The sequence below is a fragment of the Periplaneta americana genome, chromosome 17 (assembly GCF_040183065.1).
Source record: "Periplaneta americana isolate PAMFEO1 chromosome 17, P.americana_PAMFEO1_priV1, whole genome shotgun sequence".
Classification (NCBI taxonomy): domain Eukaryota; kingdom Metazoa; phylum Arthropoda; class Insecta; order Blattodea; family Blattidae; genus Periplaneta; species Periplaneta americana.
In genome coordinates this window covers 27,616,349-27,628,464 of record NC_091133.1, presented here as the reverse complement: position 1 = coordinate 27,628,464, position 12,116 = coordinate 27,616,349, and the positions used below count along the sequence as shown (strand labels likewise).

Sequence of the window (12,116 nt, the reverse complement as noted above, 5' to 3'; positions counted from 1 at the left end):
AGCAAAGTCCATCAACAAAACACATTGTCACAAGCACTTTCTTAGCAGATTGCACCACTTTGAATTTTTTCTTTGCTGGACAAGCAGCATGTTTCCATCCCATAGAGGCCAGCTTTGTTTCGGGCGTGTAGTGGTATGCCCAGGACTCATCACCAGTGACAATTCCTTTCAGAAAGTCATGACCTTCTGCAGTGTAACACCTTAAGTGGTCCAAGCATGTAATCGTTCGCTGGCTCTTGTGGTCATCTGTCAAGTTCTTAGGCTGGGTGCTAACTTTATGAAATTTCAATGTGTCATGCAAGATATCGTACACCACACCATATGAAATGTTGAAACTGCTGAGATAAGGTTCGCAGTTGGATCTGCCAGTCGTTCAAAATTGCCGCCTCAATGCCCATGATATTCTGCTGGGTTTTAGCTGTTACCGGCCACTTGATTTGTGGCCAATCACAAAGGTTCTCACGGCATCTGCGAAGAATGTGCACCACTTGGAGATATTGTTACGGTCCATGCAGTCTTCCCCATATACACCTCACATGTCCCTGTGAATTTCACTTGGGTTATATCCTTTAGACCACAAAAATCGCACAACACTTCGCTCTTCTTCAGAAGTTGACGACAGTAACATGTGCGCCATCTTTGTTGCGTAGTTCACGCTTCTCTCGCTAGAGCTGCACATGCAAAACAAATTGTGTCTGTAGTGAAAACTTCAAACTATATCTCGGTGAAATGTTAACATCCCAGTCGCAATACCAACACAGAAAAAAATTGTGTGTTACTTTCCTATCCACCCTCGTACTTAACCTTTTCTGAAAATCACTTAAATATTTTGTTGTCTTTTACTAATTCGAAAGTAGGCAATGAACAGTCTATTAATATATGCCAGTTTTTCTTGAAAAAAAAAAAAAAATGGTAAGCGTAATAATAAACATGCATGGAGCACACATGTGCAATAGTGCACTAGGTATCTATTAATGTTCTTTTGATGTCTTTCGTCCTTTTAAAAGGTTTGTAAACATTATGTTCGAACCCTGTTCTGTACAGGAGCATATACAGGACTCCTAAAACATGTCAATTTGCATTTTAAATTGGACTTTATGAGATATGTTTTTGCATTAACTTCTAAACTTCAGACTTCCTTGTGGGAATAAGATTAAGCTCTGCCTATGAAATATTAACGAATCAGTCATAAATTTCTAAACGGAAATAACTTTGTGTTCAGTTTTAAACAACATATCACAAAAAAATATTTATGTTCAACATTTTATCTGCTTGCTTGCTTCAGGTTAACAGTTCAGTTGTGTGTCACAATCATTCGAGTAAACCCATATTTTTCCGCATCTGAAATGCATAAATAATTGAAAAGTGGTACAGTAGTTTGAACAGGAACACTAACAAATTCGGCAATTAGTGTTGTGTCAAGCTCATCAAGTGAAACTTATAGTGATGTGCGTCAATCCGACAAAGGTCAGTAGTGTGCAAAGAATGAAAAAGGACGACGATTATTGTATTACGTTTGGATTTACTTATACAGGTGACAAGAACTGCCAATGATCACAATCTAACAGTAGTCTGAACCTTCTCCTTTTCCCAAATAGTAAGTACAAGCTTATAAATTTTGCTAGATAATGCATTTCCACCCTCTTGTATTAATTCTGCTAGAATTTGATCTACACCTGGAGACTCGTAATTTTTCAGCTTTTCTATCGGAATTTCGACTTCAGAAAGTGTGGGTTCGGGTATAAATGGCTCAGCAGTTTGTATTTGAATTTCGTCCTGATCATTTCTATTTGGCCTATGTACATTTAGTAGTTGCCCAAAATAGTTTTTCCATCTGTTCAGGATTGAATGAGAATCTGCAAGAAAGTCGCCATTCTCATCCTTGACCACATTTACCCTTGCCTGATATCCATTCTTAAATTCCTTTATACCCTTATGTAAATCTCTAATGTTCTTATTTTTACTACTTGTTTCTACCATATTGAGTTTTTTCTTCAAGTAATCTCTCTTTTTATTCCTAAGTGTACGACTTGCTTCCCTTAAAGAAATACAATATAATTTTAATTCCTTATTTATTTGTGTTGGTGTTTATTTCTTCTAGTTAAAAATTTTAGTGTTATTTTAAATAGAATTACTTTTAAAATATTTGTTTAATATCGTAATATAAAATAAGAATTATTCTTTTTATGATTTTAGGTATAAGACATCCAGAGGAATTGTCATTCTGCAAGCCACTGGAACCAAATCACCTTAAATACAACCTGAAAGATCTTCCTGGTAACAAAAAGAGACATTCAGATACTAAAGGAGGAACCAATGGATTAGCACCACCACCAGACACAAACACCTTCATTGCCAATAGCAGTCCGTCAGGATCTACAGGAAGCCTGGACAAGAGTTCACCGCCATTTATGTGTGCACCCGTCACTCCAAACAGACATCACACATCAACACCCATCAGTTCCCCGGTCAGCACGGTCAGTCCAGCCTCCTAAGGATCAGTTATTCTTCTTTGCAGACACTTGAATATTCTTGTTGTCAAGTTGAATGTTTGTCGGAAGTGCATCCCACTTTCAGTAGCATCATTATGATAATACTGTCTCGTATTTTTTTTATATTTTTAAACGATCTCGATCTTATATTTAAAAAGTAGTACGAACATTTTAAAGCTCATGTTTTTTTACATAAAGTGTATTTTCACTTCTAATTTTTATTTCATTATTATTTGCATGAATTGAACTTTTTTTCTTCTGTAGCTGAGGAAGTAGCAAGCTGGATTTTGATTTGAGGCTGCATTCGGTTGTGGGTTCGAATCCCTTCTGGACTGATTATATATATATATTTCCCCCCCCAACTGCGAATATGACATTTTTAAACTTATCTCGCCCAATACCATCTCGCTGTCACCAATTTCATTAGTGCTAGATAGCCTTTCCTTAGAAGCATATCTATCATAAGGTGTATGACAGGCCTGGGCATCGGGAGCGGAACTAGACTCTTAATATTCATCCGTCACTGAATCAACGCTGCACGGTGTTTGGCAGGGAAAAAAGGGGATGAAGAGAAATCATAAGGCTCCCCGTGAGAGAGTAGAATCTGCTCTTGCTGCCCAGCCCTGGTGTATGAAGTCGCTACCTAGGATTCTTGCATAGTATTCCTGAGTATAGACAGAATATTTCTGTATATATTTATGTAAAATTGTTAGTTTGGATATACTGAAGGAAAAGAAAATTTTCTGCTCAAAAAAGCAAGTACTATATTCTGAGATGATTATTATTTTTTTTTATCAAGAGCCACTTAAACAATCTGATAATGATTTCTACAAATGTAATATAAATGGGGAAGAAATGTTTGAGGAACTAGTAATTCATGGATGGATACTGAGTCCATTGGGTCACAAACGACCTCTAGTGATCCCTTATGGGGAGAGTCACAGTGGATTTTTGGTAGGGTGTGCCAATCCCCTCCTAACACATAGTACCTCTCTAAATCTAACTTAAACCTAAGGGCAACACAAACACCCAGGCCATACATACCAAGGAAACATTTCTAATCAAGGAAAAATCCCTTGGCAGAGTCGGGAATCGAACTCAAAACCTCCTGGTTAGGAGCCAGCACCGCTAACTACTAGACCAAGAAACTGACCACTAATGCATATAAGGACTGGTTATCCGAATTAATATATTACGAATTCCTGAAATATACAATACCAGTAGATAGTAATTTTGTGGAAGTATGTCCTTATGTATACTATAGCATTTCAAGGATTATGTTAACAATTTCTTCTTCAGTAACTTCAATATAAAAATATACACTATCCACCATGTGTCAAGGATTTCTATTGAACATAATTTGACTTCAGAATTAGATTATTATGAATACGGTGTAACTGTACAGCCTTTCCAAAAAAAGTTTGTTACATTTTGCGTCAGTGGTATAAGAAGCTTGAAATTAATTATGTATTTATTTATTTATGTACTTTTAAGAATCTCTGTAACTTTAGCCAAGAGTCTTACAAGCTTTCTGTACCTACATAATTTAAAAGCCTTTGAAACATCTATCTGATGATGTTAATGGTAATAAACACGTTTACTCTGCATGCTTCTTGAAAAATTGATTTTGTTGTTTATGTCATAGTTCGATATTTTGTCATTAATGACTATTTGTTTTTTTTTTTTTTTTTGTGTATTTTGTTGTCTGTAGAGGACGAGATAAGATGTATTTGTGTGCATGTTTAAGGACCCTCAAATATACGATAGGAATTATTTCTGAATCAAGAAACGTAAGAATTTGTGGTAATGTTTCTTTGACATATTGTTTGCTACTTTTTGTTTAATATCTGTATAAATAAATAGTTTTGAATTAAAATAAAGGTACCAGTAACTTAACATAAATTGAAACAGAAGCTATAAACATAAATATCTATGTATAAAAATTCCGCAATTGCATTTAAAACTTGATTGTAGTGTGTACAAAAAATATAGTGAAATGTTTGCGAATTTAAAAGTATAGCCTACAGGAAAGAAAGATATCATATACCAGTATTCTTACAAATAAAAGTGTTATATGATGATTACTTTAGAAATGGGAGTGCTAATCGATAAGATATTCAACTTGAAACAGAATTTTCAAGTTTAAAGAAAAAGAATTACTTGTCTGAGGTTATAAAAGGCTGTCTTATACATATATTAATACCTAGTCTATAATTAACACTTACCATGTTTTTAAACAGCATGTTGCATGATCACTGATTATTTTTACATGTTCTCAAACAGAGATCTGTTCATTATTTGTGTGTAATTATCATAGGATTGTAACTGACATTCGTCGTATAATGTTCCATATTATAATGTACCGGTACGGTATTTTTAGTCTAAAGGCTAGAATGTTGACTTTCCTGTTGCAGACTCGGTTTCAAATATCAGTCACTGTAAGAGGAATTTGTGCTGGAATAAAGTGGTACCTAATGGAGCATGTTTTTCGGGTTCACCTATTCCTGTCCATGATTACACCAGAATGCCTTCATCACCATATTATCACAGAGATGACTAGTCTTGCCAGCTAGCATATAACATATTTTCTGGCACACATCTGACCAACCATTTGAATTGGGGACTGACAGAAAAAAAAAAATAATATTCCAGTGTCAATGATCATTTTGTAATGTAACTAATATGAGAAATTTGAAGTGGATTTTGAATTCCTTCTGTTCAGTTTATTATACTGCAATTTATGATGAATTATTGTTGAACGATAATAACAGGGTGAACATTTGAATGGCTTTCTGCCATCTGGATTTTGTCTTGTCGGCAAGCATGTTTTCACTCACATATTACAGTAACTCTTCAATGTCTGTAACAAAAACGCAGCAGCAAACAGTTTATGTATTAATTCACTGACTATTTTTTTTATATCTAATACAGCTTAGAACTTGACCAATGGCCATTCCCTTAAAACATACAATATATACAACGTGTACACGAACAAAGCTTGAAATAATAACAGTACTAAGTAATAGAAAAAGAAAAAGTATTAGGAAGATAGTTCTGCACATGCTTCCCAATATCGGTCATAGATATTTGTAGAGTAGAGTGCAGGCCAGTGTTGAAGATGAGAACTATCTTCTTGCATGTTGCAAAATGGGCAAAGAGGACTGTCCAGAATTCCAATTCTGTGTAAATGAGACAAGACAATCGTGGTGCCCTGTAATCATTCGGTGCTGTGGTAGACTCACCTTCTCACTGTGCACCCTGACCAATGAAAACCTGTTTTGGCAAAGTAGTCTATCAACACGTAGCCATACAATTTACTGAATATAAACAGCTTCAAAGGGAGTTATATCTAAAGCTAGATTTGCATAAAAAGACCGCAATTTTCTCGACAAATTAACCAAGGAGATGGGGGGGGGGGGAAATGGCACCTCTTTAAGAAATTACCCATTACTATAGTTTCCTTCGAGAAATGGAGTCATTGCTTTCATGGACACTGCTCTTCAGTTGTTCCAGGGTGCGAGGATTTAAATTATACACATCCATTAAATTTCTCCAGAGATAAGTCATATAGTCTAACGTTAGAGGGGATCTAGGAAATACACAATTCTATGGTTGAACACTTCACGAATTGCTTACATTGAAACACTGGATCAATGCACTATGCATTTAGGACCATAAGAAATTACAGTTCCTGTTTACTAAAAAATATGCCAGAATGATTTTCTACGAGAATTCTGTAGATGATAAAAAAAACCCATTGCCATCCAAACATTCTCTGGTGAGGACTATATGCTGAAATCTGAGATACTTGTCGTGAACACTTCCTTTTCCACTTTCTAGTTTATGAATAACTGAGTGACTTGAAACATTGTCGTCAGGGAATCTTTCTTGAATTCATCTTTGAACATCCACGTGATGGCTGTGATAGCACAATATTTCAATTCATTTTATTCCTTATGGTTATGTAGAAAAACCCATTGGCTTTGAACCTAGCTGTCTGCGCTAAAACACTTGCGGACGAGGCAAGCATCACATGATGGAAAACCACTGAACTGTTCACTCTGTATAATAATTCTTTATTAATTTTACAGCAATCAGGGACATGGAAGAGAAACAATCATTCACCTGCTTTTGGAGAAATGAATGGTACATATTCACCAAACACAAACAACAGCCTGACCCTTGAGATGCTTAACGGAAGCGTTGATTCGTCACTTGCACATAGTCCAGCCACACCCAGCCCAGATGCAAGAAATCGTCAGCTTCGACCACGTACACTTGTTGAACGAGCGCGTATGAATGTTGCGTAAGTTTCTAATTACATTCAGAATACGACATCATACTACTACAACTGCTTCATTCCGCAACCAGTTCCTTTCTTTCAAAAGCCCTCGTTCTCATATTCTTCACATCATCAATAGACCTACACATTTCCTAGTCTTCCTACTTATGTCTTCATGGATAACTATATAGGGCATTAAAGATCTTCTTTGCATATCTCTCATTTGGCATCATTACATTTGTCTGCACCTGAGCTCTTGATTTAAATTTCATGGACGGTAATTTAACTTGTTGTACAGGAATGTGAGTTTTGCATTTGTTCTTATCCACAAATTACATTCAACTCTTTAACATTCCCAAGAATCTGACAAAGACCTTTTTGTTCCCTTCTTATATAGACTTTTCATTTGCTTTTAGCAGATGCCATGTCTCTGAGTCATACTTGACAAAATGGTATGCATTTAGATTCAAGGTTTTAACCTCCTGAGTCCTGAGACATTTGTTGTTTTATTTTTAAAGTTCAGTATAATTTCTACACTTCAAAAAAAAAATCGCTGAAATGAGGAAAAATGCTGAAAAAATTCTGCAGGTTACAATTAGGGCACAAATGTAGGTATACTATACTAGACTTCGGGTTTCTGCACATACATCTTATATCATAATGATATATAATAATCATTTATGAAGTATAGTATAGTATACTATACTCTCAGGACTCAGGAGGTTATTCATGTGCCTTGATTTAAGCATATTCTGCAGGGCTAAACAATAATATAATTAAGCCTAAATATAGGCTACTTCGAAATATACACCGGCAATTTTGATGAACAAAATAAAGTCGAGGCTGGTTTCTTTTAGATATGGTACATTGGTTTTAATGTGAAACGTTTATGCTCAAGGGTCAAATGGATGAAATGTTAGGCCTACAGAAGTTTCAACATCTGATGTCACTTTATTTTTGTAAGATTAAGTTCCTAAAGTTGAATATAAGGGTAGCACCATCACTTTCGTTATTGCATCAGCCGATAGCATCACTTGCTCGAATGCATCCACGCATCCAATGGCTGCTTATATTGCCTACTCATAAGATCATTCTACGAGTAACAATGCTTTCGCTGAAATAGTATTTTTCCTAATTCCAGTGATAGGTGCAGCACTAACCGGCTCATCTGTATGTCTGCTTCAAACTATAAAAAAACGTTGTTCTACCTACTTTGTGCCAGTGTGACATTTTGAAGTGTGTCACGAATAATAATCATCAGAAATTTGTGTCAGAAACTCTTGTGGATAAATTCGTGAAACCTGTATTTAGTAATGTAGGGAAATTCTACACAGAAAATGTTTTCTGGTTTTCTTGTTCAGAGAAACTCCTTTCTCGGAAAGTACTGAAGCTGTAAGTTCCTGGGGCACTAGTTCATTTTTATTGAACTGCCTAGTTGCGAAAGTCTCTATCAGAAAAGTTGTAGCATATGAACAGTTCGTAAGTTTTTAAGAAAAAAAAATAATTAATTAACCTTAGAAGTGCCATAAGATGTCCTACTAGTAGTTAATTTGCAATTTTAACTTGAAAATTGTTTTTAATGCTGTCAGATGGCAGCTTTTGTAACTGAGCAGTTCATTGGCTTTCATATTTTAAATTTTATTTATACATATCTAGTTGTATTTCCTCTTGTTTCAAGAGCAAAGAATATACTGAATTAACGAAACTATTAGAGTCGCATTTTAATGACATGCTACAAACATAAAGTATAGGACCTATATCCACAAGCGACTTCACTGGCCATTAGGAGCTGCCATCTAGCGACAATTTTTTTGTTCATGTTACATGTTTGACTATTGAATGAGCAGACAGTATAAGCAGCCATTGGATGCATTGATGCATTCGAGCAGGCGGTGGCCGATAGATAGAAATTTCCAAATGAAATGTGTAGGAAATTATGACAGCATTATGCTGATAAGTTAACAGTTGGCCGTGCAAATATAAGTTAGATGAGCACACTTATACAAACGAGGTTGGGTACTCACAGAAGGAGAAGGATCCATTTTGTGTTTATATAAGAAGGTTGAAATTTTATCACTTTGTTATGGAAGTGAAAAAGTCGCAAGCTGCACAGATTGAGTGGCAATATTCATGGTCTTTTTCTAACATACTCATACATGCTTTTTGTTTGGATGTGACAAAATAAAAAACGTTGTAAAGTAGAAGAATTCCAATATAGTAATAAAATATTATTGTTTTTGTCATCAACACATTGTAGTTAAAGTTAAAAAAAATTTAATTGTTGTTTGTTGTTTAGTCAACTGTCCGAACACAGGTTTGAACCTCACAAGTGACACCAATAAGGCATCACTCATAAAGCAACTAAGCCAGGAAATAATGGGGTAGGGTGGCCAGTTCTCTCTCCATTGCATACATCGCTGACTAGATACATATTACACTAATCAGACTTCAGATGATCAAAATATTATGCCTTATTTTGTTGATGACAAAAATTTTAAATTTGAAGGATGAGACTTTGCAGACTGATTTTCTTCTTTTTATTGACTTTTTAACACAAAGGTTTACGTAGATTATAAAAAAAATTCCTTTCAAATTTTTTTGTGGTTTATGGAAAATCATAGAAATTGGATAAGAAGGATTTTGGAACCTGACACCTCAATTTTATAGCATTAGATAACCCAAAGAAAAAGCTACTCCAGCAAAGATAGAGAGTAACAAATGAAACTTTCATTAACACTGGCCATACAAAATCGAAACAAATATTGATAATATGTAAAACAGCTTTGGCATCATACTGTTAGAGTGGAACATGAGTCAAGATGATCAGTAAAGTTCTTATCAACCGTTAAAGAGAGTTCAACGAAAAAATATAATTGTATTTCGATATTTGAGAAAATATTAGACGAAAATGTTAGGTATATTAAATATAGGAATTCTGAATTTGTGTGTGTGTGTATCCAATGCCCACCCACTTCACCTGTGAATTCTGAATTTGTAGGTCAACAGTTACAACAGGGTTAAAAGCTATCAACAGGGATAGAGAGAACTCCAAAATTTTCAGGAGCCACTACATTTTGCCCACAAATGCTATGAGAAAACTATTCGAGCTGAGATAAAGATAGTCCACATATGTTGATAGCCCTATATATTAAACAATATGAAATATGTATACATTGCAAACACACGCTCTCATAGATGCCATGTGCTCTTCACTAATGACCAGTTATCTTGAGATACACAAGAAATATAATATTAATCTAACAGGCACACTTGCACTTTTTTGTAAGACCACATTTGTTAACATTAGTCATAGCAACATAAAAGAAATTGAAGTTTTAAAATTTTTTTAACTCTATAAAAAAATTCAGGCGCCATATATAAAATGGATTTGTCTACTTCTTTCATCAATATTTCATAATTTATATAATTATATAGTGTGCATAAACATTGTATTTGAAACCTTTGTCTAATAGTTAAGTACAGGTTGATTACATAGCGTTCATAATTACAATATTACTATGACATTGAATGTTGAGTTTTATATAAATTCTTTTGTAGATGGCTGGATTCCTCGCTTTCAATCATGGAGCAAGGAGTGAGGGAATTTGATACACTTTGCTTGCGTTTCAAATTCTATTCATTCTATGACTTGAATCCAAAATATGATGCTGTGAGAATTAACCAAATCTATGAGCAAGCCAAATGGCAACTTCTGAATGAAGAAATTGATTGCACTGAGGAGGAAATGCTTATGTTTGCAGCACTTCAGGTAAGTGGTCCAAGGATCTCAAAATTTCTTCACTTCCTTCTTGCATCTCATAGGACTCTCAATAAATTCTTTTGGATGTACAGAGAGTTTCCAGGTAGTCATGTTCCATCAGCTCAATGATGATAGTGCAGGGCACCCATTGCAGGGAAGCTAACATGTGATAAAGAGTGGAGTGGGACCAGTCTGCATAGGGAAGTGTGTATAGACTGCCAGTGTATGGCCACTCACCATCTGCCAACAGATTTTGTTAGGTAGAGGTTGGAGTGGAACCAGTCTGCATAGAAACTCTCTGTAGAGTTCTGTTCATTAGTAGTAGGGAAAATGACATAAAATACTCCTGAAATTCTCTTCCCAAGCCACCAGCGTAGCTCATTTGGCAAAGGTACTTGCCTTCTGAGCCAGAGCTGTGCTGGGGGATGGGTTCAATTCCCGCTTGAGTTAATTACCTGGTTGGGTTTTTTTCAGAGGTTTTCTCCAATCGTAAGGTGAATGTCAGGTAATCTAAGGCGAATCCTCTGCCTCATCTCGCCAAATATCATTTCAATATCATCAATTCCATCGATGCTAAATAATCTAGTAGTTGATACAGCATCATTAAATAACCAACTAAAAAAGGAAACCCTTCCCACATCGAATCATACCATAAATAAAAGTCAGAAATTCGAAGGGATGAGAATGATATAGTACTAAGCCACACAGCCATTTTGCAGAAGAGCATGTTAAAGGTTTAGAGTCCAATGCTATTAGGTGCAGTATCATAATTTCTTCAGCGTGTACTTATGTCGTTTGTTGAGTAATTTTTATAATATTTTACTAGTAGCTTCCCCATATGTGTAAGAAATGAACTCGCACAAAAAACCATTTTTGTTAAAAGCGTGGCTTTGGACTATCTCACTGTCACTCCTTCATTTTGTAAAGGACAAAGAATTTCTGCATTTGCAGGAATAACTGTAATTTTATTAATTTTATGAGACAGTTCAAATGAGAGTTGAGTCATATCATATGGTATTGTGAACATCAAATCATAACTTGCATAGTTAAAAAAATTCATTAAAATACGGTACTGAAGCCTATGGCCTTTCTTCTAGACACATTTAATTATAATGGGAAACGTGCATTAAATTTTTCTGTTTCGTAAATAGATTTTACAATCTTCAATATTATACAGATGTGTAAAGTACATTGTTTATTGAAAATAAATAAAGCATTTCATTTCTCCTGTCTGTGAAGCATCTGTAAAAGGCCATGATATTGAAGTACACATTCAGATTTGTACAGGCACAGTCACTTACATGCTCCGTTGCTGTATGTATTTTTTGTAATTTAATTGTTCATTGTTCTGGTATCCAAAATCGAAGTTCTGGTTAATGGAGAATTCAAGAAAGTGTAGTCTGGGAAAGTGTAGTCAGGTGCATCACTATATTAATGGTACCTAGTTTCCTATGTAAGAGAATGACTGCTTTATAACGATTGATATTTGCATTACCACTGCCAGAAAAGTAACATTAAGTGGGCCCTTCTCGAATTAGTGATTGTGTTTATTGTTGTAACGTAAGACTACTTAGTGACACAA

At 35.2% G+C, this 12,116-nt stretch overlaps 1 protein-coding gene across 2 annotated transcripts in view; it reads left to right on the top strand.

Moving 5' to 3' along the window:
- The window catches only part of LOC138693204 (unc-112-related protein-like), a 527,407-nt gene that overhangs the window by 491,287 nt on the left and 24,004 nt on the right, over positions 1 to 12,116 (top strand). Inside the window, exons 3-5 of one of the 2 annotated variants that reach the window (XM_069816977.1) lie at positions 2,197 to 2,468; positions 6,584 to 6,798; positions 10,333 to 10,543. In XM_069816977.1, coding sequence (XP_069673078.1) covers positions 2,197 to 2,468; positions 6,584 to 6,798; positions 10,333 to 10,543 — 698 coding nt within the window. Of the gene's footprint in view, positions 1 to 2,196; positions 2,478 to 6,583; positions 6,799 to 10,332; positions 10,544 to 12,116 lie in introns of both variants that reach the window. The other variant, XM_069816976.1, reaches the window with a different exon arrangement.